The 27,514-nt window shown below is 51.0% G+C and overlaps 1 protein-coding gene and 1 long non-coding RNA gene across 3 annotated transcripts in view; one reads left to right on the top strand and one right to left on the bottom strand.

The window, feature by feature from the left end:
- The window catches only part of USP7 (ubiquitin specific peptidase 7), a 43,436-nt gene extending 22,296 nt beyond the window's left edge, over window positions 1-21,140 (top strand). For both annotated transcript variants that reach the window (XM_058680883.1, XM_058680884.1), the window contains exons 3-31: window positions 327-525; window positions 2,177-2,315; window positions 2,807-2,895; window positions 3,829-3,937; window positions 5,456-5,586; window positions 5,899-5,953; window positions 6,742-6,822; window positions 6,910-7,000; window positions 7,890-7,972; window positions 9,108-9,217; window positions 9,944-10,100; window positions 12,103-12,247; window positions 12,455-12,585; window positions 13,523-13,657; window positions 14,266-14,367; window positions 14,562-14,667; window positions 15,293-15,385; window positions 15,471-15,538; window positions 16,066-16,166; window positions 16,823-16,976; window positions 17,506-17,573; window positions 17,796-17,904; window positions 18,001-18,078; window positions 18,742-18,842; window positions 19,233-19,332; window positions 19,734-19,853; window positions 19,971-20,042; window positions 20,157-20,247; window positions 20,541-21,140. In XM_058680883.1, coding sequence (XP_058536866.1) covers window positions 327-525; window positions 2,177-2,315; window positions 2,807-2,895; window positions 3,829-3,937; window positions 5,456-5,586; window positions 5,899-5,953; window positions 6,742-6,822; window positions 6,910-7,000; window positions 7,890-7,972; window positions 9,108-9,217; window positions 9,944-10,100; window positions 12,103-12,247; window positions 12,455-12,585; window positions 13,523-13,657; window positions 14,266-14,367; window positions 14,562-14,667; window positions 15,293-15,385; window positions 15,471-15,538; window positions 16,066-16,166; window positions 16,823-16,976; window positions 17,506-17,573; window positions 17,796-17,904; window positions 18,001-18,078; window positions 18,742-18,842; window positions 19,233-19,332; window positions 19,734-19,853; window positions 19,971-20,042; window positions 20,157-20,247; window positions 20,541-20,647 — 3,125 coding nt within the window. In that variant the 3' untranslated portion in view covers window positions 20,648-21,140. The remainder of the gene's footprint in view (window positions 1-326; window positions 526-2,176; window positions 2,316-2,806; window positions 2,896-3,828; window positions 3,938-5,455; window positions 5,587-5,898; window positions 5,954-6,741; window positions 6,823-6,909; window positions 7,001-7,889; window positions 7,973-9,107; window positions 9,218-9,943; window positions 10,101-12,102; window positions 12,248-12,454; window positions 12,586-13,522; window positions 13,658-14,265; window positions 14,368-14,561; window positions 14,668-15,292; window positions 15,386-15,470; window positions 15,539-16,065; window positions 16,167-16,822; window positions 16,977-17,505; window positions 17,574-17,795; window positions 17,905-18,000; window positions 18,079-18,741; window positions 18,843-19,232; window positions 19,333-19,733; window positions 19,854-19,970; window positions 20,043-20,156; window positions 20,248-20,540) is intronic.
- Window positions 21,141-25,600: 4,460 nt separating this feature from the next.
- LOC131483244 (uncharacterized) lies at window positions 25,601-27,081 on the bottom strand. The gene is made up of 3 exons (XR_009247585.1): window positions 26,481-27,081; window positions 25,870-26,014; window positions 25,601-25,738 (listed from the first exon to the last, which is right to left on the bottom strand). It is a non-coding gene; the product is annotated as an uncharacterized LOC131483244 (long non-coding RNA).
- Window positions 27,082-27,514: the final 433 nt, after the last annotated feature.

The following is a 27,514-nucleotide window of genomic DNA, read 5'->3' as shown; positions in this document are numbered from 1 at the left end:
CCTGAACAGGTGCACCTCAGAGTATCTCAGGTGGTTCCTGGCTCCTGCCTCTAGGTTGCCATTTTCCAGAGTCTCCCTGTTGGGATTGGCTGGAAATTAACATGTAATTTAGTAAAAGCTATTTACGGTGTCTTTTAATCTGAGTGATTAGCCCTGATTTGTGGATTTTATAGAAGTCACTCACTTAGAAATGGTGTTTTCTTATTGTTTCCCAAAGGATTTTTTTAGCAGTGAGACTCAGATTGTGTAGCCCAGTTGCCGCCCAGTGTATGCGCGTGCTGTTGCCTAATGCCAGGCTCTGTGACTGATGACATGTTTTCTTGCAGACACCAGTTGGCGCTCCGAGGCCACCTTTCAGTTCACTGTCGAGCGCTTCAGCAGACTGAGTGAGTCGGTCCTTAGCCCTCCGTGTTTTGTGCGAAATCTGCCATGGAAGATTATGGTGATGCCACGCTTTTATCCAGACAGACCACACCAAAAAAGCGTGGGATTCTTTCTGCAGTGCAATGCGGAATCTGATTCCACGTAAGACAGTTTAAATGATGCCACTACAAATGCACATAGTCATTTCTCGGAAGCCCCGTTTGATCGGCTAACTCAATTTTACTTAATTTTCCTTGCTGCCTCTGCCTAGCCTTTTATTTAAAATTAAAGCACATTTCTCTCTTTAAAACTCACTGGTTATATATTATGTATAAACTCATAATGTATTTTTTGTAAGTAAGAGAATTAAAGTGTTATTTAAGCCAGCCCGTGGAATCGTGGCCAACCAGAGTGAGGTGACCACTGAGCTCCCAGGCTTCCTGAGTGGAAGGTCGAGGTTGTCTGGGCTGTGCAACCTGTGCATCGTGCGGCCATCCAGTCCTAGGTCATTCAGAAAGCGCACGTTCACACGTTGATAACGTGGCCTCCCACTTATTTTGGGGTTTATTATAAAATGTCATATGGTTGAGGAAATTGTTTCTTTTAATCAAATGGGACAAAAATGATTTTGAAATTTCCTTAAAAAATTCCAGACTTCCTTAAGAAGACTGGCTCTGTTAAAATTGTTACTTGAAAGGCCGACTCGGTGTTCCCATTCACTGTACAATGGCAGGACAATGGCAGAAGCTGGCCAGGTGTAAGCCAAGAGCCAGGAACTACAGCTGGTTTGGCCTGTCGATGACTGGGTACCTTCCAGTGTGTGTGTCAGCACAAAGAAGGGTTGGAAGCCAGCTGTGAGTCCAGTTGTTCCATATGGGATGCGACTGTCCCAAGCTATGGCCTCACTGAATGTGAAATGCCTGTGCTTGTCACCAAAGCCCAAGAAGTAGATTGAAGAGAGTGTGGCTCACAGTGTCCTTGTCTGACAGTGCCACTCCCTGACAGTGGCCCTGTGTAGCCCTCCATAGAGAACGCTTCCAAAAGTCACTGGCTCTAACATGTCTGGAAATGCCCCAGGAAACTCAGGCCTGTCTTTAGGTTGGCATGCTGTGTCACCATGCTGGTCCTGTGGTTGCTGCTGCTGAACCCTGGTTGGTCACTGCAGCACACATGACGAAGCTACTTTTTAAACTTCTCCCCCAGTTCTGCTTCCTTTCGCCTCCCTTTTTTCCTCCCTCCTTATTTGAGAGTCAGAGAAGGAGATCTTCACTGATTTTGGTAATGCTCATAACAGCTGATGCTGATGGTGGACACGGGAAACCTAACCTGGGCTCACCCGTGCAGGAAGGAGCACTACTCTGCAGCCTTCACCCACTGCATCCCAGGCAAGAGAACTGGGAGCAGAGCCAGGCTAGAACCCAGGCCTCTGATTCAAGATGAGAACTCGCTCCTGGCAACTCGGGTAGCTGGAACCAGTGCCTGGGCCATCTTCGATGGCTTTCCCAGGGACTGGATGGGACACAAAGCACCTGGAATGCCAACATTACACACACAGTGCTTTAAGCTTTGCATAGTTTTTAGAGGAACTCAATATTGGTAGTATTTAACGTTTTGGCTTTAGATGCTTTAGGAATTAAAGAAATAAACTATGAATGAATGCGCCATAGAGAAAAACAGCCTTATCTCTGTTAAGGGTAATATTGTGCTGCTCAACTGAAGAGTAGAAGTAGAAACCAAAGGAATTCTGTGTGCTGGTTTTGTGCAGGTGTCAGTTATGTACGTGCACTAAAAGTCGGATGACTTTCTTTACCAGGTCGTGGTCTTGTCATGCACAGGCTGTGCTGAAGATAATCAACTACAGAGATGATGAGAAGTCATTCAGTCGCCGTATTAGCCATTTGTTCTTCCATAAAGAAAACGATTGGGGGTTTTCCAACTTCATGGCCTGGAGTGTAAGTTACTGTATTTATCATTTTTTTTTCTTGAAATTTTTCCATTTGTTCTAGAACCAAATTTTAGTTGCAAATGGACAAGTGTTTCTGCCTACCTGGTGTCTTAGCTGAGGCTTCTAGGAACCATGTGGAGTCAGATTTTAGTTTAGCAGAACACTGGGGGCCGTGTTGGCGGATTTCTGCAGCCTCAGAGATTTGTCAGGGATTTGTTGTGTTGTCTTTTGTCGGATATGGTCAGCAGTGGAACAGTCTTTGGAATGGGGGCAGCTTAATGCTTACTCAACCTGGAGGGCACCCGAACTGGCCGGCCCAGCCCTGCTCTGACGAGCTCACACTGCACTGGCCCATCAGCCTGTGAGTGCCTCAGGTGCCTTTTTTAGAAAATTGAGGAAAAACTAAGCTGCTTAAACTAAGTTAAGTACAGGTCACTGGGGGTTGTTTGGGATAAAGCAAGATTTCCAGTTCTCCTGTGAAACTTGATTCTTTTATAGGAAGTGACGGATTCTGAGAAAGGATTTATAGATGACGACAAAGTGACATTTGAAGTCTTCGTGCAGGCAGATGCTCCCCATGGAGTTGCGTAAGTTTTTCTTTTATTGGGGGATATTAAGAAATGCCTTTTGTGAAAGAAGCATCCTCTTTAAGCAATGCGTGTGTTCAGCAGATCCCACGGAGAAACGTTCCTTCGCCTTTCCTTTACTCATGTAGCAGGTTTGCTGGGCACTAGGCCCAGAATTGTCCCCACTCCAGTGTGGACTCCTGCTGGGTGCTAAGACCAGTACAGAAACCACATAGAGCACTCTGTTGGAAGAGTGGAGATGTGAAATCTGGCAGGTGTTTGACCCTTGGGAACCAGTGAGTGAGGTCTCCGGAAGCAGTAACCAGCTACGTGTGCTATTCCTGAGCTAGAGACCACCCCTGGCTTCCCAGGGTGCTGTTAACCCATGACACTGTGAGCTGCTTTGCTACTGTCTTGCCCCTCCCCCAGCCCTGCCCCACTTGCCTGCACAAGTCGTGAGGTTGCTGTCTACAGATAGCCGTCCCCTGGCTGCCTGCAGTTAATGCATAAAATCGTCTTTTCTCCAGAAGCCACTCACGTGGGGCAGAAAGTTCTAGGGGTTGAGAATGTGAACTGAACTTTGCAGTTACACTCTGCTGCCTACTTCTGCATTTGCCTGTCTGCAGAAGGGGCTTTTTCTATCTCTTGCTGAACAGTAGGTGTGATGTGACACACAGGGGGACACATATGAGTATTGATCCTGACTGCGGCTGCGTTTACAGTAGTCCACACACGTGGGTGGACAAAGAAAGCGGTGACCACTGCAGGCCATTGTAGGCTTGGTTCCAAGTGCTGTGTAGGTCTCATTGCCCTGCTGAGAAGAGGTACTGATGGTGCGTGAGGGGGAAGTGTTGGGCATGATACAAACCCCTGGCGACAGGTCAGCTCCTGCCAGGCCTACTGCAAAAGCAAGGTCCAGTGCAGGTCACCCACAAGCTCAAACTGCTCTTCCAGGTGGGATTCAAAGAAACACACGGGCTATGTCGGCTTAAAGAACCAGGGAGCGACATGTTATATGAACAGCCTGTTGCAGACTTTGTTTTTCACAAATCAGCTCCGAAAGGTAAGTGGCAGACGGGTCCCCTTGCCCTCCTCCACCCTTTTCTCTCCACTATTAAAGGTTAAGCAAAAGGGTCCCAGTGCGGTAGCCTACTGGCTAAAGTCCTTGCTTTGCATGCACTGGGATCCCATATGGGTGCAGGATCATGCCTGGCAGCTCCACTTGTCATCCCGCTCCCTGCTTGTGGCCTGGGAAAACAGTCGGATGTTCCAAAGCCTTGGGACCCTGCCCTCATGTGGGACCTGAAGGATCTCTCGCACCTGGGCATCCATTGTAATCTTTGGGTTTTTTTTAAGATTTCTTTATTTTTATTGGAAAGGCGGATATACAGAGGAGGAGAGACAGAGAGGAAGATCTTCTGTCCAGTGGCTCACTCCCCGAGCGGCCGCAACAGCTAGAGCCAAGCCAGTGTGGAGCCAGGAGCCTCTTGGGTCTCCCGTGCTGGTGCAGGGTGCCAAGGCTTTGGGCCGCCCTCAGCTGCTTTCCCAGGGCACAAACCTGGGAGCTGGGTGGGAAGTGGGGCTGCTGGGATTAGAACCGGCGCCCACATGGGATCCTGGCACGGCATGTACAAGGCGAGGACTTTAACCACTACACTATTGTGCCGGGTCCGTCCATTGTCATCTAAGCTGACCTGGGTGCGCAATAGCTTGCTACAACCAAAACAGCGTAACAAATTCAACTTTTAATTTTGCTAGAAACGGCTTGATAAGGAAGCAATTTGTGGCAGCTGAACAGTTTGCATATTAAGATAGTGATCTTCCATCCATTGGTTTACTTTGTAAGTACTAGCAACAGCTAGTTCTATGCCAGGCTAAAGCCAGGAGTCTTAGAACTCAATCTCTGCCTGCTCCCCAGCTGGCATGGGCCCATGTACTTCAGCCAGTGTCTCCTGCCTTTCAGGGTCCACTTCAGGAAGCTGGGTTTGAGGCAGAGGCCGGACTCATTCCCAGACAATGCCGACACTGACTGCCTTGCCACAGTGCCCATGCAGACATGTTCTGAGTCAGGTGTAGCTAGTTCTTCCTCTTTTTTTAATGATATAGTTCCATAGGTTCTGGGGTTGCCCGTGCCCTTCCCCAAGGTTCCTCCCGCCCCCACACTGATTTCCCCTCTAGTTTTACAATGGATGTCCTTCATGAGGATTGTTAGGACCAAATGGAAGCAGGGAAGGCAGCAAGTACTCCAGCTGTGCTTAAGATCATTGTGGCTCAGATAGATTGCCCTGGTAAGCACGCAGTTTCCTTTAAATGTTTTGTTCACAAGTTATTTTAAGTTAAAAAATAATGGATGCCTGCAGCCCCTGCCAGTGTTCAGCTCTTGTTCCTAGCTCCCTGGCAGCACCCCAGGTGCAGTACGTGATGGCTGTGGTGGTTGCTCCTGCTGCCTGACAGCCCCAGTGTGGAGTGCACCAGTGGATGGGAGTTCGCTGTCTGTAAAGGAGTAGCAACTAGCTTAGCTTAGCCATTATGATATTGGATTCCGCAGAAAGTTAAATGATTTCTCAATTCATCCTTGCAGGCTGTCTACATGATGCCGACGGAGGGTGATGATTCATCTAAAAGTGTTCCGTTGGCTTTACAGAGAGTATTCTATGAATTACAGCATAGTGACAAGCCTGTGGGGACAAAAAAACTGACAAAGTCGTTTGGGTACGTATACGAGATGAGCCTGATCTGACGGATGAGTGCGCATGGTGTGAGCGATCCCACAGGGAGGCCTGGGTGTTGGGATGTCATGTTGGGATTTTCACTGTGCACCTCACAGCTGTAAACTGTGCCTCCCCCAGCAGCACAGCCCTGATGGGGGGCAGTGCTGACTGGGTTTTGCTGTCTCTTGGTAAAACTGTTCTAGCCCAGAAAGTAAGCTCCAAACATGAATTTCAGCTTAGTTTTGAAATCTTAGTTTCTGAATTACACAGAACTTAGAAGCCTAATTGTCATTGTCTATTTTATCTTTGAAAGGTGGGAAACTTTAGATAGCTTCATGCAACACGACGTTCAAGAGCTCTGTCGAGTGGTAAGTTTTAAGCAGCAGTTGTGTAGTTCATACATTGAATCTCTTGAGGCAGTGTCTAAAGTTGAAACCCAATGTAGAGAACACCCTAGACAGCATTTATGTCCTGTAAAAATCGAGAGGAACTTACTTGAAAGACTAACTGAAGGTGAAGTGTTAGGGGAGGCTTGAGTGTACATAGCAGATGCCTTAGGTAGCTGTCCCCGTAGTCTTAGGTCACTGAGCTCCTCACCGTGGCAGCCCTGTTTGTCCCTCAGATAGTCACCAGCACTGTCTGGTTCTTTGGTTGTGATGAAACACACACACACACACACACACACACACACACACACAACGGCTATTCAAGGTGATTGGCTGGGCAAGGTGTGTTTTCTTTTTTGCAGCACTAGCTGGATTGAATCCAGTTCATTAAATATCCATGGACAAACCAGTCAATCCTGTTGACAGGCTCAACCTCATTAATCTCTTGGTGTGGACCATTACGAGTTAAGTTTAGTGATCAATTTACATGCTTTTCCACAGAGGTAAAATGAATATAAAGAATGCTTCTAAAGGCACTACAGATTACTAATCCATTCCAAAGGCTGTATAAAAGGTTAACTTCAACTGTTGCATGTAGATATTTTTTTTTTTTAAAAATCCAAGCAAGAAAGTTTTTGATAATTGCATGCCAAAGGTCATAGTATTTTATAGTTTAGAATTTGACAATTGACATTTTCTAGTTGAATATAAAATTACTGTATGTTATTTCAGCATAAAAAGTTGGTAAATGTAAAAATTTTCTCTTTCAGTTGCTTGATAATGTGGAAAATAAAATGAAAGGCACGTGTGTGGAAGGCACCATACCCAAATTGTTCAGAGGCAAAATGGTGGTATGTGACCAGTTTCAAAGCATTCTGAAAGTTATTTAAATTGGAATTGTTTTAGTCAGTAATACTATCTTACTTCCTTATTTATAGTCTTACATCCAGTGTAAAGAAGTAGACTATCGGTCTGATAGAAGAGAAGATTATTATGATATTCAGCTAAGTATAAAAGGAAAGAAAAACAGTAAGTGTTGGGTACAGGGAGTGTAAGTGTAATGTACCATTATGTACCTAATCTTTATCCTGCACGTCTCAACTCGGCTACACCCGCTTGCCAGGTTGCTGGGTGCCTGCTCCTGCCTGCCTCTCCCTCAGTGTTTTGGCCTGGTAGCATCCTGGTTAATCTTGCTGTCAGCCTTTCAGAGAGCAATATTTAAAAAGGAAGCAGTTAATAATCGCCTTCTCGGTGGCTTTCTCTGCACCATCAGTTTTGTCTGTCACGTCTAGGTTTGTGTCTCCTGAGCTGTGTCAGCCTCTGTGCACGCCATTAGTAGATGTGAAAGTGGATTTCTCTTTTTAATGTGAGGGTAGCATTCTTGTGTCCTTGTTCATGGGCACAGATCAGTTACTTGTGCATGTTAACCTGAAAACCCAGCAGGAAGCTAGCCCACCCTGGGCTCCCCCCTGGGCCTCTCTTCTGCACCCCTGTTGTATGCAATAGGGTACAGTGTGTTCAGCGTTGTCCATGCGGCAGCATAGGTCCCAACTCTGGGTGCGAGCTCTAGATTGCACTCTGAGGGCTTGGTCACCCTCTGCATGTTCTGGTGAGAATCTGTGGTTTCATCGTGTCATCTGCGGCTGAGAAGGGGCTGTCATGTGAGGCTCCCATCCCCTAGGATGGCCTCGTTGTGGTTTTCTTAAGCCATTTGTGTTCATCTGGCTCTGAACCCATTAGTGACCCACACTGCCCAATTCCTCAGTCAGAATTAAAGATCAAACCATGACTTGTATTATCCCTGTGAACACATGCTAGCCGGGGCGGCAGCAGCTGCCCATCCCTCTCTGTGCGCTCGTTTAAATATTTATGCTTTCTTGATCTTGGTTGATGTCTCTCTCCTTCTCTCTCTTTAAAGTCTTTGAGTCATTTGTGGATTATGTGGCAGTAGAACAGCTGGACGGTGACAATAAGTACGATGCAGGGGAGCACGGCCTGCAGGTAATGGGGCGCTTTATTACCAAAACACTGCACTAGCACTTCTTTGGCGTCACTGAGAACTGGAACTCTAGTTGTGCCTTTTGTGGTGCATTTGTTATTTAGAATACAAATGGATTTCATTTCTTTTTTTTTTTTTTTTTTTTTTTTTTAAAGATTTATTTTATTTTTATTACAAAGTCAGATATACTGAGAGGAGGAGAGATAGAGAGGAAGTGGAGCTGCCGGGATTAGAACCAGCGGCCATATGGGATCAAGGCGAGGACCTTAGCCACCAGGCCACGCTGCCGAGCCCGGATTTCATTTCTTAATGGGACAGGCAGGTATTTGGGTCAGCCTGCCCACAGCCTCCAGTCACTCCAGGTCCGGGGTCAGGGAGTGGGCATGGGCCGATGAGAGTCCCAGCTAGCACTGACGGGAGAAGTGAGGTGTTAAGAGAGCTGCCACAGATGGGCAGAGAGGGCTGGGAGCCATCACGTCAGGGGGCCTGTAGCAAAGGATGGTCCTCTGAGTGTGTACCCACCTCCGTCCTCAGCCCACAGCCATGCTCTTCTCAGAACTACAGCTACAGGTCTCCCTTCTCCAGGAAACCATTCTCACTTTCTTTTTTCCTTTTGAAAATAGTTTATTCCATCGAAAGACAAAGTTAGAAAATCAGGGGGTAGGTAAACGGCTGGTTTACTTACTCCTTGGCTACAGCGGCCAGATCTGTGCAAGCCAGGACCCTGAAACTGCCTCCTGGGCGCAGGAGCAGCGGGGTGGGGAGCAACTGGGCCATATCCCAGGCAGTTAGCAGGGAGCTGGGTCCTAAGCAGTGCAGCCCAGTTTTGACTAAATCAGCCCCTGGACAGGTTGTCAGGCTCATAGCTGCACCACAAGTCTGGTACCCCATATTTTGTAATGTCTCATGATTCCATAATACAACCGTAAATGATGCAGCTTGTTTCACCATGTCCCGTGCTGGAGACCAGCTTAGGATGTAACAGCCCAATGATTGTAAAGGCATCACAGGTGGCACTGGATCCTGCCCTGCCTAACGCATGTTCCTAGACAGGGTCCCATGTGCGAACACATGCTTTCTTTGCTCCATGAAGAAAAGTAGGGGTGAACTAAACTCGGTATCTTTGTCAATATTCAGGAAGCAGAGAAAGGGGTGAAATTCCTCACACTGCCACCAGTGTTACATCTACAGCTGATGAGATTCATGTATGACCCTCAAACGGACCAGAATATCAAGATCAACGACAGGTACTGTGCAGTGAGATACGGCTCAGGGCTTCCTCCCTGTGCCTGGTCTGCTTTGGGTATTCATCAGGGTTTCCCTTCCACCTTGGGTCCTGGGAAATGAGATGCTAAGGAGGGCTGTGCTGTTTGCTTCCACCTCTCAAGGGGGCTTCCTCTGGCCCCAGCCCCCCTCCAACGTCCTCCATGCTACAGCAGGTTGCGGTCACCCCCGGAGGAGCTATTGCCCTATGAGACATGCACAGAACTGCCCCAGGCAGGGCTCACAGATACGCAGTGTTTATGTGGCTCATCAGGGCACGGGGAGAGGGGTACTTTGTTTTTATTTGCTTTATTTGAATTAGTTAACAGCATTTACAGAATCACGAAGGTTTACATGAGTGGTCTTCTGCAGCATGGGACAGAGCAGTTTGACTAAGCAGTATGTTCCCTGAAGTTAGAGGTTGAGTATGGTGTGGCAGTTGGATGCCTTCAGAACCACAGGCCTGGAGTTAGCTACACCTGTCCATGTGCCTGCATTCAAACATCTTTTCCTCTTGCACCTACCCTCTGATACATTAGCAGATGAATGCTTTGTTGTACAAAGAACCATCTTTTGAAATAGTTCCTGTGAGCTTCCAACTCAGCTTTGTATACTTGCCATTCAGTTAGAAGCCTAGCAGTGTTGGTAACAGGTGCATTGTGTGGTATGTCCGGGAAAACTGAAGTTCTTCAAAAATGTTTCTTTAACAGGTTTGAGTTCCCAGAACAGTTACCACTTGATGAATTTTTACAAAAAACTGATCCTAAGGACCCTGCCAATTACATTCTTCATGCAGTCCTTGTTCACAGTGGAGATAACCATGGTGGACATTATGTGGTTTATCTAAATCCTAAAGGGGATGGCAAGGTAAGCGGGGCCCAGGACAGGAGGAACAGCCCCCGAGGTGTGTTCTCAGCCTCTGCTCCTCACTTGCTGCGTTAGTCCCCCGAGGTGTGTTCTCAGCCTCTACTCCTCACTTGCTGCGTTAGTTCCCTGTGGAGTCTCCTTCTCTCGGCTACTCACGAGCACAGGGCCTGGCTGGGTGTTCTCTGGTCTTCCAGCTTGCTTGTTTGTGTAGCCCTCAGTCCTTGTAGGTAGAATAATCTAATTCTGCTTCGGCAGACCTGGGGTTCAGTACCTACACCCTTGACTGCCCAAGCTAAGCCCATCTGAAGCTGGAAGCCAGGAGTCTCCTCTGAGTGTCTCATGTGGGTTCAGAATCCTAAGGCTTTGGGCTGTTCTCTAATGCTTTTCCAGGCCCAAATCAGGAAGCTAGATGAGAAGTGGAACCAGTGGGACATGTAGGATCTTGGCAGATGCAAGGCTAAGATCTAGCCACTGAGTAACTTTAACTGTAGCAGAGAGAAGGAGAGACTGAGAAAGGTCTTCCATCCACTGCTGGTTCACTCCCCAAGTGGCCACAGCAGCTGGAGCTGAGCCGGTCCGAAGTCAGCAGCTAGTAGCTTCTTTCGGGTCTCTGAATTGGGTGTACTCCGAAGCGGGTCCCAAGGTCTACTGCTTTCCACAGAGAGCTGGATCGGAGAGCTGGGATCCTATGGGATCCCAGCATGTGCAAGGCAAGGAGTATAGCCACTTAGCCATGGCACTGGGCACCTAAATAAATATATTTAAAATGAAATGAAATGGTTCAAAGAGGTTGGAATGTAGCTATTATGTGAAAGCTATGTGTTTTTGCAACAATATGTGTTGTTGGAATTGCTTAAAATATCTTAGCTCATTTTTTTCCCCAGAAAATATTTATTTGAAAGGCAGAGTTAGATCTCTCATTGGAACAGTCACTTGCCAAATGGCTACAGTGGCTGGATTTAGCCTGGGTCTCTCACATAGGTGCAGGGTCCAGTGGACTCGGTCCGTCCTCCGCTGCTGTCTCTCTAGCATTAGCAGGGAGCTCAGAAGGTGGGCGTCTGTATTTGAACCGGTGCTCATATGGGATGCTGGTGTCACTGCTAGTGGCTTTTCCTATACTGCTACCATGCTGGACTATATGCTTTAAACTTTCCAGTATTTAACATGTACAGCAGAGATGGAGAGATCTCTGGTTCACTTCCCAAGTTCCAGTAGCAGCTAGGGCTGGTCAGTTCTAAGGCTAGAAGCCTGGTATTGATTCCAGCTCTCAAGCAAGGATGGTTGTGACTCCCAAAAGTTGATCACTTGCTGCTTTCCATAGTGTGTGCAGAGAACTTGATTCAAGAGTGGAGCCTGGGGGCCCGCCACGATAGTGTAGGGGCTGAAGTCCTCACCTTGAATCAGGAGACGGAGATCTTCCTCTCTGTCTCTGCTCCTGTCTGTATAACTGCCTTTCCAATAAAAATAAATCAATCTTTTTAAAAAAGAGTGGAGCCTGAACTGGATTGGGCATTCCAAGTCTTGTCTTTGCAGCTACACCACATACCTTTTTAATATGTCTGTAGATTGGACTGCATGAGAAATCTGGGTACTGGGCCTGGGGCGGTGGCCTAGCAGCTGAAGTCCTTGCCTTGAACGTGCCGGGATCCCATGTGGGCACTGGTTTTAATCTCGGCAGTTCCATTTCCCATCCAGCTCCCTGCTTGTGGCTTGGAAAGGCAGTCGAGGATGACCCAAGGCCTTGGGACTCTATACCCACATAGGAGACCTGGAGGAAGTTCCTGGCTCCTGGCTTTGGATTGGCTCAGCTCCAGCCATTGCAGTCACTTGGAGTGAACCATCAGATAGAAGATCTTCCTCTCTCTCTCCTCCTCTATGTATATCTGACTTTGCAATTAAAAAAACAAGATACAAATTCCTGCTTTCATGAGGCTCACAAACTGCTCCTGACCTCTCCTGCTCAGCTCCAAGTCCCTGCTGACCCTGCGTCCTTTCCTCCTAGTGGTGTAAGTTTGACGATGACGTGGTGTCACGGTGCACTAAAGAGGAAGCAATTGAACACAACTACGGGGGCCATGACGATGACCTGTCTGTCCGGCACTGCACCAATGCCTACATGTTGGTGTACATCAGGGAATCCAAGCTGAGTGAGTTCGGCTCCTCCCTACACTACCTGGCTTGTTTAGCCGACCTTATTCCCACACCCGTAGCAAGGGGAACTGGGCTCGAGGTGTTTGATGTGTGTCAGGGCCACTTATTTTGCTTCAAGACTTGCTGTATTAGCAATTAGCCAGCATTGAGTTTGGGCAGAAGTGATGCACAGATGAATGAATGAGGCTGTCCTTGTCCTGCAGGTGAAGTTCTACAAGCTGTCACAGACCATGATATTCCTCAGCAGTTGGTGGAACGGTTGCAAGAAGAAAAAAGAATTGAGGCTCAGAAGCGGAAAGAGCGGCAGGAAGCCCACCTCTACATGCAAGTGCAGGTGAGTCTCTGCCTCCTGGAGCCCTGCCCCGGGCAGCTGCTCGGGCCACCTCTGCACCCTCCTGCCTGGCACAAGGTCAGGCATTCCAGTGACAGGGAAACTCGGATGTGAGATGTAGTGTAGATAGCGAAGTGGTCAGTGCTAGGCCCTTGTGAGGGACCTTTGTGTTGAAGGTGCCGATGGCAGACAGCGCTGGCGGCTCCATCTCCCACCCGTGCTTGGCCCTGAGTTAAGCCATGCTCAGACACAAGGCATCTAAGGTTCTCATTGACCTGTTGGTCATTTCATGATTCTTTTCCCCTTGGCTCACCTACAGAAGTTTCTCTGGAATTCCAGACTAGTTTGAAGAGTTAACTGTCAGTCAAGTACTTGTGTACTGTGAGTCCTTTGAATCTAGCTCTGCTAATGTGTGGTCCAAATGGTTGGGCTCCTGCGCTCAAGTGGGGAGAGCTGGATGGAATACAAGGCTACTGTTTGGCCCACACTATTCGAGCAAATGGAGGACTTCTCTGCCTCTCTTTCCATCTTTCCTCTCTCTATAACTGTCTTCCAAGTAAATAAATCTTTTATTGTAAAGTCAGATTTACACAGGAAATACGGAAAGATCTTCCGTCCACTGGTTCACTCCCAAAGCGGCTGCAATGGCTGAAGCTGAGCCAATCTGAAGCCAGGAGCCTCTTCCAGGTGCAGGATCCAAAGGCTTTGGGCCGTCCTCAACTGCTTTCCCAGGCCACAAGCAGGGAGCTGGATGGGAAGCAGGGCTGCCGGGATTAGAACCAGTACTCATATGGGATTCCAGCGCATGCAAGGCGAGGACTTTGGCCAGTACACTATGTTATCGCGCCAGGCCCAAGGAAATAAAACTTTAAAAGAGAAGGAACTTGACATTTAAACTCAGCACAGGAATCATAAACTTCTGTTTTCTGCTTATTTTCAGATCGTTGCAGAGGACCAGTTTTGTGGCCACCAAGGAAATGACATGTATGATGAAGAAAAAGTGAAATACACTGTCTTCAAAGTGTTAAAGAACTCTTCTCTGGCGGAGTTTGTTCAGACCCTGTCGCAGACCATGGTGGGTGTCCATCCTGTCCTGATCCTGCCTTACCATGAGCTACGTGGCCCCAGGGCTCTTAAGACAATGTGTGTGAGACCCACCTTGGCTGGGCCTTCCAGTAGGCTCTGCAAGAAACTAAGTGTATTAGTGCATCTGTCCCTGTGGCGCCACCATGCTGGTGAAACGGGTGCTAGAACCCTGCGGAACTCTGGCAGCTCTACAGGCTGGCTTGCCACCGCTCTGATTAGCAGCAGAGCTGTGGCTCCAGTGTTTCCTCTGTTATGTACAGAATTGAAAAGTGGGGTGACCTGTTGGTTAACTGAGTGACCACCATGTCCAGCAGTCGGCCAGGCAAAGCTAAGAGCCTGGGACTCCGTCCAGGTCTCCCCTTTGAGAGACTGAAGCCCAAGCAAGCCCTTGAGCTGTCTTGGGTGTTACCAGCCACATGAGCAGGAGCTAGTTGGGAAGTGGAACAGCCAAGGGTCAAACTGGCACGCCTGTGGTGGGACACTGCCCTTGTAAGCAGCTGGTTGATGCAAGCAAATGTTTGACCTGCTGCGCCAGATTATAGTTACAAAATTATACAAGATTATATAGTTAGCTGGTCTCTTAAAATTTTTTTTCAGGGATTTCCACAAGACCAGATTCGATTATGGCCCATGCAAGCAAGGAGTAATGGAACAAAACGACCAGCGATGTTGGACAATGAAGCTGACGGCAGTAAAACAGTAAATATTGTCCGTAGCATGTCTCGCGAGGAAGTCTGGCGAAGGCTCTGGTTCTCTGCAGTTAGTGCACCCTTGCCCCTTTTGGGGCCAGTTACTCAGAATCGGACGTTTTCTTCAGACCTAGACTATAGTTTTTCACTCTGTCACCTTAGCCATTAAAAGTCTTCTAAAGTCAGCATCTCTTTTGGAACTAGATGATTGAACTCAGTGATAATGAAAACCCTTGGACAATATTCCTGGAAACAGTCGATCCTGAGCTGGCTGCAAGTGGAGCAACATTACCCAAGTTTGATAAAGATCGTAAGTGCCCTCCAGAACCTGGCTGGAGGAGAGCTGGCAGAGGAGGGCTGTCCCGGGCTGCCAGGGCCTGCGGGCCAGTATCCCTTGCAGGAGGAACTGCTGAAAAGTCCCAGTTGGTCGTCACATCCCATGTGTGCTCAAGGGTTTTTTTGTGAGAGTCAAATTGAGAATTGGCCTGGCTGTGTGTCCTGTGAGGTGGGGAAGGCAGCAGCAGCGAGTCCTGGGCCATCTCTTATCGCCGTACTAAATGGCCCCAGAGATGTGTTTACAAAGTGCGCTTGGTATTTGCTAAGATAGCGTTGCCATAGCATTCACTTCTAGCCATCGGCATCCGTGGGATAATATTAATACTCTGCAGCTGAATGCAAGATGCCGGTCTCAGCACACTGCCCCACTGCCATCTTGGCTACTGCCCAAGCGTGGCCTTTCCTGTGACTTTGCTAGGCGTGGCACCTGTCCCTGCTGTCTGAGGATCAGTCTCTAGAGCCATCCTCCTCCAACATTGTAACTTGCAGGGACCTTGAGCTGTCCCCTCCATTGTCACCAAGCTGTTTAACTTAGTGTTTATTTTAATGCTCTCCTGGGAGTTAAAATGCTGACACCACCTGTTGTGCTAACTTTGTAGATGATGTGATGTTATTTCTGAAGATGTATGATCCCAAAACACGCAGCTTGAATTACTGTGGGCACATCTACACCCCCATATCCTGTAAAATACGTAAGTCCTCCCAGGCTGGCCCGGGGCTGCCTGTGTTCTGCTCAGCGCACCGTACTCGTGACTGCTAACCTTTTTCTGTCTGCAGGTGACTTGCTCCCAGTCATGTGTGACAGAGCAGGATTTATCCAGGATACTAGCCTTATCCTCTATGAGGTGTGTTGCTTTATCCTTTATCCACATGCTGCTGGCTGAGTGAGGTTTGGGATTTTCCCTGGATTCTCACTGTTCACTTGGGTAGCAGTAGTGATTATTAGGCTGTAGGGTTTGAATTTGCCATTCTTTTTAATGATTTTCAAAGCTTTCCTTACTTGAAAGGCAGAGGAGGGCGAGAATAGTGGGAGAGGGAAGGATCTTCCGTTTGTTGGGTTCCTCCCCCGGTGGCTAAAATGGCCAGGGCTGAGCCATGCCAAAGGTGGGTGCAGGGGCCCAGGTGCCTGGGGTAGCTTCTCGGCTTTCCCAGGTGCATTAGCAGAGAGCTCGATTGGAAGAGAGGCAGCTGACACTTGGACTTGCGCTCCCAAATGGGAAGCCAGCCTTGCAGGTGGTGGCTTGACCCACTGAGACACTGCACCAACAACCCCTGTGGTGTTAACTATCTGCAAGTTTTGGTGGATGGAATTGGGTGTACGTGGGAGAATGGCCTCCTTGTGTGTGGTGTGTAACTATTCTGTATCTCTTAGGAAGTTAAACCGAATTTAACAGAACGAATTCAGGACTATGATGTATCTCTCGACAAAGCACTTGATGAACTCATGGATGGTGACATCATTGTGTTTCAAAAGTAAGTACCTTTTGAAGGATGTTACCACTTGGCGCTGGTTTCAGGAGACAGGATGTCACTTGTTGGAAGCCTCTCGGCAAACATAAGACAGGGTGTCACAAATCGTACATCTTCTGGTTTGCTCCATAAATGGCTGCTGGGACCATCTTCCAGCGCCTTTTCAAGGCACATTAGCAGCAGCCAGGAGTTGAACCAGCACTGACGATGTAGGCAGCATCCCTGTCATTTCCATCATTTCAGGCTTTTCTCTTCTGTCCTAAAAATGCCTGCTGTGCGCGTGACACAATCCCCGTGGAGCAGCAGTGTGAGATGGGAGGTCCTTGGGCTGCACCACTTAGGTGTGCGCCTGCATGTCCACTAGCAGATCTACCGTCTTAGACGGGTCTGAAGGAGACTCGGTGTCACAAACAGGCAGGCTGCTGACTCCTGGACTGGGGCTGCGCTCTGCTCTGATCTCGGTTGAGGCTGTGGAATGTAGCCATGTGTGACTGAGCTGGCGGAGGCAGCCCAGCACACCCGAACCCTAGAAATGGGAACCCAAGTTTACCTTGCAGAGCCTCTTGGATGTCGTTGTTGCATACAAAGATGATGCTGTTTGTAGCATTGACCACCTGCCATGGACTTTGAATCAGTCTGCAAATTTTCTCCCCCACCAGGGATGACCCCGAAAATGATAACAGTGAATTGCCCACCGCAAAAGAATATTTCCGAGACCTCTACCACCGCGTTGATGTCATTTTCTGTGATAAAACAATCCCTAATGATCCTGGATTTGTGGTTACATTATCAAATAGAATGAATTATTTTCAGGTATTTAATAAATGCTCTTTGCCCCATCAAATTCCACACCAGTCAGCCCGGTTTCTGTGTTAGGTGCTCGTTGAGGACGTGCCCGGTGGCTTTGATTCTGAGGGAGGGTTGCGGTCCCCTGCCAGGGGCTGCCTTGGTCGTAGTGGCAGTGGGCTGCCACCTGCTGTCTGGTGTTGGACCTATTTTCCCAGCCTGCACTCCTTCCTCCTGCCCCCTCCCCTGCATCATTTGGCTTGAGGAAGAACAGTCCTGCCTTCAGTTACAGCATACAAAGTATTTTGCCATACGAAAGAATCATGGGAAAACAAATAAGCTTATTAAGTGAAACACATCTTTCATCAGACATGCTTCTCCCATGGTGATAATTGTAAGAGGAAAGATTCATTTCTAATCAATAGTTAAGTTTCTGGGGGATTCACATCACTCCTAGCACACGTCTGTAATAAATCAGGTGGTTGAGGAGAGGTTTACCAAACGTTCTGCCCAGTGTGAACTTGCCTTCCGTCTCCTGGTTGGTTTCTTCTCCCAGGTTGCAAAGACAGTCGCACAGAGGCTCAACACGGATCCCATGCTGCTCCAGTTCTTCAAGTCCCAAGGGTAAGCCAGTCTTGCGGGCGCTTGATGCCTTCCTTGGCTGCTCCGGGAAAGCCGCTCTGTGGCCGCCCGTGCAGCCGGGTGTGGGTCTATGGAGTGAGCGGGAGCAGGGTGGGTAACCCCATGCCCACGCCTGGGGATGAGGCCAGGGGTTGGCTCTTGTGCTCAACTGCTGATAACTGTTGCAGGCAAATGAGCCACTTGTTTCTTTGCTGTCGTGTGTAGTTACAGGGACGGCCCAGGTAATCCTCTCAGGCATAACTATGAAGGCACCTTGAGAGATCTGCTACAGTTCTTCAAGCCGAGACAGCCCAAGAAACTGTACTACCAGCAGGTACACGTCTGGGGAAACGTCACCTCAGGTTGTAAACGTCACCTCAGGTTGCTGGGGCTTTGCAGCTTTTCTAACATGAGTTTTTTTCTCTATTAGCTTAAGATGAAAATCACCGATTTTGAGAACAGACGAAGTTTTAAGTGCATATGGTTAAACAGCCAATTTAGGGAAGAGGTAAGTTTTCCTTAACTCTGCTTTGTAACTTTCACTGGTGTTGGCTTATGCTTTCTACTTGCCTCCCGAGTTGGGGTCCCTCCCTGGCCGACCTTGGCAGGACCAGGGGTCAGTCTCAGCATTGCATGTGTCCTCGGAACCCCATCTTTGCTGAGTGAAAGCTGATGCGTTGCACATTGCCTTGGGTCGTGTGAAAGTCTTCCAGAATGCCATGGGAAGCGCACATCGTGAAAAAGCTGTGCAGGGACCTCAACAGTTTTGCAAAAATGGATTTTTAAACTGTGAGCCTTTTCCCAATAGCCCAGCATTATTCTCCCTTCCCTTGCCAGCCTGGGAATGGCACGGCTGCATGGCTGCGAAGGTCTGCAGCTCCAGTTGTAGGGCAAGCAGGGACGCGAGCGCCCTTCCCTGCACTGAGCTGGTCAGGCTCAAGCCAAGTTGGCCAGTGGCCTGCCAGCGGCCTGGGCTCCCGGCTGCGCCTTCGGGGCTTGGTTCCTAAGAAACTGCTCTTTCTCCGTCACAGCTGTCTGCCAACCCCACAAATGCCTCCCCGGTTTGGGCTCAGGGTCCTGCCAGGAGTCGGGGTGGGGCCTTGAGGACAGGCTGCAGGGCTCCCCTTGCCATGTGTGTGCTCAAGCTCTGTTTTCTGTTGCTCTTGCTTAGGAAATAACACTATATCCAGACAAGCACGGGTGTGTCCGGGACCTTTTAGAAGAATGTAGAAAGGCTGTAGAGCTCGGTGAGAAAGCCTCAGGGAGACTTAGGCAAGTATTTCCCAAGACCCCCAGGGTGAACGGGAGGGGTGGTGCCCCTGACCCCAGCCCCCTTAGCTGTTCCCAGCTGCTTGCCATTTGGGCACAGCAAGGTGGCCTGCATTCGGGAATCGAGCTTCTTCAGTGCTGAGCACTGTCTGTCACTTTACCCCCCAGAGCAAAGCCTCTGCTCCCACCCGCGCTGCACACACACACACTGTCCATGTCCTCTTCCTCCAGATCTGGCTGCAGGCAGGCCAGGACTTCTCCGGCCTAGCCATCTGGCTGCATCCCCGCCTGCACATTGTGGGAGCTCTAGATACGTTGCAGGACATGGCTGCTATGTGGTGTTACTCTGTTAGGTGACTATGAATAGACTCTTGTACCTTTTTCTTTCTTCAGGCTGCTAGAAATTGTAAGCTACAAAATTATCGGTGTGCATCAAGAGGATGAATTATTAGAATGTTTGTCTCCTGCAACGAGTCGAACGTTTCGAATAGAGGTAGCTGTGCCCGACCCTGGCCGGGGCCACTCACAGAAACTGCAGGGCACTGCAGTCACTATACAGAACATGTTTTGGTCTATTAAAATTTAAACCTTTCTTTCTGTAAAGACTTAAGATTTCTCATTCTGATCTCATTATTCTTGCTTGATCCATGCATGGCATTTTGGTAAAGTGCCGTACCTGACTGAAGTAGCAAGTTAGAATTTCTCTTGAAGATAATTTTTTGAAAGGCAGTTACACACAGATCCTCCGGTCCCTCCCGGATGGCTGCAGTGGCTGCTGAGGCAGGAGCCAAGAACTCCCTCTGGGTGTCCCCTGTGGGTGCTGGCATCTCAGGCGTGCCTAGGAGTCCCTTTGTGTCGGAACTAGTGGCACTTACACAGCTCTTCTGTGTCCAGGAAATACCTTTGGACCAGGTAGACATAGATAAGGAAAATGAGATGCTGATCACGGTGGCGCATTTCCATAAGGAGGTGTTTGGAACATTTGGAATCCCATTTTTGCTGCGGATACACCAGGTAAGATTGCTGTAGTAAGAAGGCTGAACAGCTTTTGTCCCGACTTGAAGCTGCCGAGGAACCTTGTTCATCAGGGTCCTGCTGGTATGCATGAGTCCGTGTCCACTGCTGTTGCAGGGCGAGCATTTCAGAGAAGTCATGAAGCGGATTCAGAGCTTGCTGGACATCCAGGAAAAGGAGTTTGAGAAGGTACGCGCCCAGCGGCTGCAGAGCACGGGGACCGCAGCGCCAGCCACACACACTGGGAAGCCGAGCTTTGTCCTGTCCACAAATAATGGAGACGTGTTGATTTTTGTCTCGTAGTTCAAATTTGCAATTGTAATGATGGGCCGGCATCAGTATATAAACGAAGACGAGTATGAAGTAAACTTGAAAGACTTTGAGCCTCAGCCTGGTAAGCGCCGTCTGCGTCAGCTGTGGGGCTGCCAGGCAGGCAGGCGGGCAGCCCAGGGCCCTCGCCACTCTGTCCCTGTCGCTACTGCTAGTTGGGCAGGCCTGGTGTGTGGAGGAAGCGCCCAGTGTATCTTGGCCCAGGGTGGGGCTGTCAGGGCTGTAGCTCACAGCCTGGGCACACACTCACAGGCCACACCCTGCTGACATCAGGGCTCCTGCCCACAGGCTCCAGGCCCAGGGGCTGCAGTGCAAGGTTGCCCTGTGGCCCCAGCCCACTCTCTCTCCCCCCCCCAGGTAACATGTCTCATCCTCGGCCCTGGCTGGGGCTGGACCACTTCAACAAAGCCCCAAAGCGGAGTCGCTACACGTACCTGGAGAAGGCCATTAAGATCCATAACTGACTCCACCCGGTGTGCAAGGCGGGGGTGGTGCGTGCTGCCTGCCCCTTTTTAACAGCTGCGGAACTCTGGTACACGCGCACTCTAGTCCGTCTTCAGCAAGAGGATTTGCTGCTGATGTTAATTTTATTTTGTTGAGGCTGTTCAATTTGGCTTCTGTGTATCTATTGACTGCCCTTTTTGAGCAAAATGAAGGTGTTTTTATAAAGCTTGGATGCCAATGAGAGTTATTTTATGGTAACCACAATGCTAGGCACCTGTCAGCATAATGGGGCGAGGTTAGCAGAACGTGTGTTCCTGGCAAAAGGTCTAAGCTGTGTTCTAGCCGGCAGACGCTGCCCGGCTGCCCGACCTGGTCTGCAGCGCTGCGGTGGCTAGAAGGGCTCGTCTCGGCTTGTCTGACTTCCTTCCTTCAGTTATACCTTCAGTGACCTTTGTGCATCTGTAAAGGCAAGCGGAGAAACTCACAACCTAATAAATAGCGCTGTGTCCTCCACTGTGTGCATTGTTGGCCCTTCCTCAGGATCTGTCCCGCAGCTGTCGCCCACCAGCCGCCACTTCCTGCGGCCCGCTGGGCACTGGGCACCTCCTTCCAGGCCCTCGGCGTTCGTGTTATGCTGCAGAGACTGCCGAGTCCTCCCTGCGGCTGCCGGGAAACAGGTGGGAGGGTGGCCGGTGGGCTTTCAGGAGAGCAGGACAGAGCCAGCAGAGGAGCGCCTTGGAGCAGAAGGGTGTGCCCTGTGTGGTCCGTATGCTGTTGACTTTGTACAAATGCTGAGAAGGAGAAATGAAATTGTATATTTAACAGATGAATGTGTACAATTGGCCACTGGGCGGCAGTTCCTCTTGGTCGGATGAGTCTGCAGGTGGACGTCCCTGACGTCTGCCCTTTGTGTGGGTTCATTTCAGTCCCCGCCTCGTTTGCTTTTGTTTCGGAGCTAATGCCGCGTGTCTAGTTTCGAGTGCAGTACAGTAGATGAGCAACCCACCTGCATTTTCATCCTTTCCCAGTACCTTTGGTTTGTTCCCGTAGCAGCAGTGTACACCAACTCTTCCTGTATATTGCCTTTTTGCTGGAAAATGTTGTATGTTGAATAAAATTTTCTATAAAAATATAGTTCCTGAGTGCCATGGGGGTGAGGAGGACTTTGGGTCTCCCTGGTTGGAAGCCTGCAGAGCCCTGTGTGCCCCTGAGGAGGTCTGCAAGGATGGGGCTTCCCTCCAGCTGTGGGGCTTTTCACATTTCTGGTTTTTATGCCTCCAAACTAATCCTAAGATGCCCCATATTTTCCAGGAGCAAGGGGTTCACATGTTCACGGCACATGTGGTCTTAGAATGCTCTGGGGTGGAGTTCCAGAAGTTGCTTGGTTGCCACGACCTCGAGGTTGCCCTGGTGAACTGGACTCTTGGTTCTGGGAGCGATGTGCTATAGTGTGGGCCTTGGGCTTCAGCTCAGGCACAGGCTGTCTGGATCCCCTCTTCCTGTGGGCAAGGGACTCCCTTGGTCTTGAGGGACCTCCTGTTCTGAGGTTGAGCTTGGCTGGGTTACAGTCAGCTCCCTGCAACAGGACATTTTTCCTAACTTCTGGGCAACATGTTGCTGCCATGAGCACTTTGGCATTTACTCCCAAGGACACGGGGTCAGGAGTCATTACACTGGCCTTGTGGACATGGGCCTCGATCTTCTCTGGCTGGTGGTAGGAGGGAACTGCTCTTTTCTTATCCTAAGCCTAAGCCCCTTTCGCAATGACTTATGCCATCGGTGGTACAGCAGCCTGTCCTGGACCCTCTCCTGGCTTGTACTCCAAGGGCGCCTCCATCACCTTTCACCTTGGAATGCAGAGTTGTGGGTGGGGTTTTTTTTTTTTTTAAGATTTTTATTGTAAAGGCAGATACACAGAAGAGACAGAGGAAGATCTTCCGTCTGATGGTTCACTCCCCAAGCGGCTGGAGCTGAGCCAGTCCAAAGCCAAGAGCAAGGAGCTTTTTCTGGGTCTTGCATGAGGGTGCAGGGTCCCAAGGCCTCGGGCCGTCCTCAACTGCTTTCCCAGGCCACAAGCAGGGAGCTGGATGGGAAGCAGGGCTGCCGGGATTAGAAACAGCCACCCATATGGGATCCTGACACATTCAGGGCGAGCATAGCGTTCAACAGCTATACTACCGTGCCGCCCCCCCCCCTTTTTTTTCAGTTTATTTTTATTGCACAGGTGTACAGAGAAAGGGATAGGTTAGATCTTCATCCTCTGCAGTGGCTAGATGGCCACAGTGGTCAGGGCTATACTGGCAAGGAGCTGGATCAAGGTGAAACGGTGAGATCCTGAACCAGCATCCGTATGGGATGGGATACTGGCAGGGAGTAGTTTAACCTGTTCCGCCATGACACCAGCCCCTGAAACTCCCATAGGGGAATTTGTTAGGAGGCAGACTGAACAGGTGGGCCTCATGGGGTGGAACACTGGCATCCCATTTAAAAGCAGCATTTCAAGTCCCCACTGTTCGGATGCATCTCCTTGCCAACACGCAGGACGCAGCAGATGGTGGCCCAGGTGCAGGGGCCAAAGCAAGCAGTGGCTTATTGCAGTGCACCACAGTGCCGGTCTTTGCATGTTGCTCCTCTGGGTTGGCTCCTGTACTGTATCTACCAGTATCCTTGCTCGTCTTTGAGGCTACCCTTACAAACACTATATTGTTTTATGTGAAAGGTAACAGATTCCATCTGCTGGTCTACTCTCCCAGTTGGCCCCAACAAGCCAGACCTGGGCCAGTTTGAAGCCATGAGCCCAGAACTGCAGCTCATCCCACACAGGGAGGGGTCCAAGTACTTGGGCCGTCTTGTAATGCTTCCCCAGACACATTGGGTGGAAGCTGCATTTCAGTAGGATGGCCAGGACCGAACCAGTGCCCACATCAGATACTGGCTCTACAGGTGACAGCCTAGCCTGATTCACCGCATTACCAGCCCCTCCGACTCCTCTTTTAAATGTATTGGAGAGGTAGAGTGAGCCAGTGAACGTTCATCCACAGGTGGGTGCCCCCAAATGTGCAGTGCTAGAACTGAGAAGCACAGTTGGGTCTCTCGCATGGGTGGCAGGGGTCCAAGCACTCGGGCCGTATCTGCTTTCCCCAGGAGGGTTAGCAAGGAGCTGCAGCCGGACAGCCAGTGTTGCAGGACAATGCCTGTGAGCAGCTTACCAAGATAGCAGCCCAGCAGTCACTGACAGGATACCTGAGAAGGGGCTGCTCATGACAGGACCTGGCCCCCCCGAGCAGCCGCAGAGTGAGGAGGACAAGGAGGAAGAGACTTGGCAGGAATAGGCCTCCTGTTACCTTCCCTTCTGCGGCTTGAGGTGCCCAGGCCTCAATGCGTGAAGGTCAGAATTCCACACTGGCTCAGCCTGGGCGTGAAGTCAAGTGACTGTAGTATGAGGCCCTGCAACCCACAATGCACATACTGTGGTCTCAGCTGCGCACCCCTGGACAGGCTTGGGCCATGTGCCCAGGACTTGCTGCCATGTGTTGGGGGGCAGCCACACTGGACACCACGACCGAGTATGCAACACGTATAAACCCACCCTGCGGTTCCTGAATTGCTGGGCTACTGGCCCACTGAGAAGGCTGCCTTTTTCCCTTTCTTTTTGAAAGAATTATTTTTATTTGAAAGGCTGATTTAAAGAGCCAAAAGGAGACAGATCTTTCATTGGTTCACTCCCCCAAATGACTGCAGTGGCTGGAAGGGCAAGAGCTAAGGACACAAAGCCAGGAGCTTCTCTGAGTCACCCATGCAGGTGCAGGGTCCCAAGGCTTTGGGCCATCCTCCACTGCTTTCCCAGGCCTCAAGCAGGGAGTTGGAGCAGCCAGGATAGGAACCAATGACCGCTGCAAAGCATGGTGAGGATTCGGGCCAGGCCCCAAGGGTGCCCTGAGGCAGGCGTCTAACCCATATGGTGCAGTGGAGTGCCTGTTTGTCTTGCAGATCTGTCTCCCCATGGTGTGCATTCCGGAGCAGTGGCAACAGCTTGCAGGACGTGGAATCGGTAGGTGGGGCCAGCTGCCCATGCAACCTCATCACTGTCACTGTGACCCATCGAGCCCTGATGCTCCTGCAGTGAGCAGGTGATGACACCAGGATGTCACTGGAGCACAGGAGCCCCACAACCTTGGTGCTATGGGGCTGTGTTCCCAACAGTCCCAGGTACTGCCTCTGTACCTGGGTCCTTCCCTGCCTGGCAAGACTTGGGGGCCACTGGCACGTGGTGCAGGCAGGCAGGCTTCTGCCTGATGAGTAGGTTTCACCTCTGGGACCCGGAACCCTGCCTATCTGAACCCTGCCTGTCTGAACACCTAGGAAACCCCTTCTGTGATGGGAAGAGGAGGGGCAGCAAATTATTACAGCTTCATAACCCCCTGGTGGTGACAGTGGGTTTTCTTCCATCTTCCCCTCCGTCTCTCCTCACCCCTTCTACTTGTAGGCCATTATGCAGAGTCTCAACCCAGGACTGAATAAGCCTGAGCAAGTGACGAGGCTGCCCAGTGCGGGGCGTCCCTGGAGGCGGTGAGTGGGCCAGTTCCCGTCCCTGGTGTTTGGAGGAGGCGGTGAGGAGGGAGGGGGACACAGGCAGCTTCGGCTGGCCTCGGCGGCACTGCCCACAGAGGGCCAGGTCTGGGCCTGATGGGTTCTCCCACGTGACTGCTGCCTGGTGAGGAACAAAGGGGTGGCACTGCTCCAGCCTCTGGTCCTCAGGAGGGCAGCGGCTCTGGGGCCTGCAGCAGAGGGCAGGGACCCTGGAGCGGCCCAGAGAGAAAAGCCACACACTGCCCCCAGCAAGCAGCCAGCCGCCAGGAGTGCTGGCAGGAGGGGCCGAGGCTGAGGCCAGGCAGGCCATGGTGGGGTGCAGCTGGCAGAGTGCGCCCGGGAGCGGGCAGCGTAGGTGTCCTTTGCTACACAAGAGCCACTGCTGGGGTGAAGTGCATGTTTATTCTGGCGGTCACAGGCGGCGGTGGTGGAAGAGCGTCTGTCTGCACACGGGACACGTGTGCCTCACGTCCATGAGGCTTCTCACACAGAAAGGGATCAGGCAGCAGCCCAGGAAGCACCTGCCGCCCCGGGCACAGTGTCCTGTGAGCACGGGCTGCCCTTCTGCCTTTGCCCTTCACCGCGAGGCCAGCCTCAGCATCTTGCTCTGGGCTGCAGCCTGCAGGACCCCACCCCATTCAGGGCCACTCACCCAAACACACAGAGGCCCAGGCACAGCACCCAGGAGAGCATGCCGGGCACAGGGGTCGTCCTGGTCATGACGTAGTTCCCACAGTAGGGACACAAGGTTCGCATCGGCGTGGATGTTGTAACATGTGGCATGTAGGCATCTCGCGCTGGGGGTGGGTAGGAGGTCAAACCTGGGCCTTGCCTTGCTCAAGGCCTCCCTGGGTTAGCACCCTTTGGACAAGGTACAGCCAGCGACCTTGGCAAGTTGAGAGCATCTCTGGGTCTTAGCAGAGTCCCTACAAGGCCACCAGGCCTCTGCCTGCGCTGTTTGACACCCTGACACCGTGGCTCCCGCCTCTGCCACCCGTGCAGTGGGAACAGAGTGGGGCAGCCACGGCTTCAAGCCTGGGGACCTAGGGGCAGAGGCCAGAGGCGTTAAGGTGTGGGGTGCGGAGCAAACGCAGGGACTTAGAGTCCCAAGGCAGGCCTCAGGAAGGTGCTGTAAGGCCTCCTCGGCCCCTGCTGCACCCCAACCCCATCCACCAGGGCCCCTTGGGGCTCAAGCAGGGCGTTTCCAGGAGCCAGGGCCATGTTTCAGGGGCACCTGGCCTGCAGCGGGGTAGGAGCACTCACTTCCTGGAGCAGGCTGGGGCTGCTCAGAGGAATCTTCTGGCATTCCCAGGAGAGGCAAGGAGGCGGCTCCTTAGGGTACCAAGGCTCTGGAGGGGAGAGGGAGGAGGGGGCAGCACCTCTGCTCTGAGTCAGAGGGCTCCCGCTGCCAGGCCAAGCCCACCCAGGCCTCTCCACATTCCCCTACTTACAGAACAAAGCCCTGAGTGGGCGGGGCAGGGCGGGGCCAGGAGTTGCCCCTGGTTGCAGGTGCCAGGACCACAAGCCTGGGAGAGACTAGCGCACCAGTGAGTACTGGAGCCCACAGTGCAAGCCTGGAGCTCTGGCCTGGAGCCCGGGTGGCTGCCAGCCCAGCCATGGGCTGTTTTTCAGGGCGAGGAGACAGTCAAGGAGCTGGCCTGGCCTGGGCACATAGCGCAGAGACGGCACACCTGCCAGGCCCTTGCTTTGTTGGGTAAGTTCCTTGGGACCCCGCGAGTGTCCCCTGGGCTGCCGTGTCCATTCCTCAGTCCAGCAGAGCCTCATTTGGGGACGGTCCATCTCGGTGGCCAGAAACGACTGTCCCTGCAGCAGGGTGGGGTCAGGGCAGGATTCTGGACGCTTGTCTTGAGGCATCTGTCATCTGCTAGCTCACTCCCCTGATGGCTGCAGCATTTGGAACTGAGTTGTTAGGAGTCTTCTCTGGATCTCTCATGTAGATTGGGTCCCAAGCAAGCACCTGAGCCATCCTTCAGTGCTTCCCCAGGCAACCATCAAGAAGCTGCATGGGAAGTAGAGCAGCTGGAGCACTAACTGGCACCCACATGGGATGCTGGTGCTACGACCGTAGGTCCACTGATGGAGCCATCGTGCCGGCCCTAACATCGCTCTCCTCGAAGCCCATCTGACCCCAGACTGTACGCTTTGCTCATCTGGTCCTCCACTGGGCTGCCCATCGTATCGGCGCTTGCCTGCATCTGCCTGGATAGGGGCCCGTCCATTCCCCCATGCTGTCCCACATCTGAAGTCTTCCTGCACTAACACAGGAACTTTCCATT

This window comes from Ochotona princeps, chromosome 24, assembly GCF_030435755.1.
Source record: "Ochotona princeps isolate mOchPri1 chromosome 24, mOchPri1.hap1, whole genome shotgun sequence".
Classification (NCBI taxonomy): Eukaryota; Metazoa; Chordata; class Mammalia; order Lagomorpha; family Ochotonidae; genus Ochotona; species Ochotona princeps.
The sequence above is the reverse complement of the archived record's forward strand: the minus strand, read 5'-3'. Positions and strand labels throughout refer to the sequence as shown.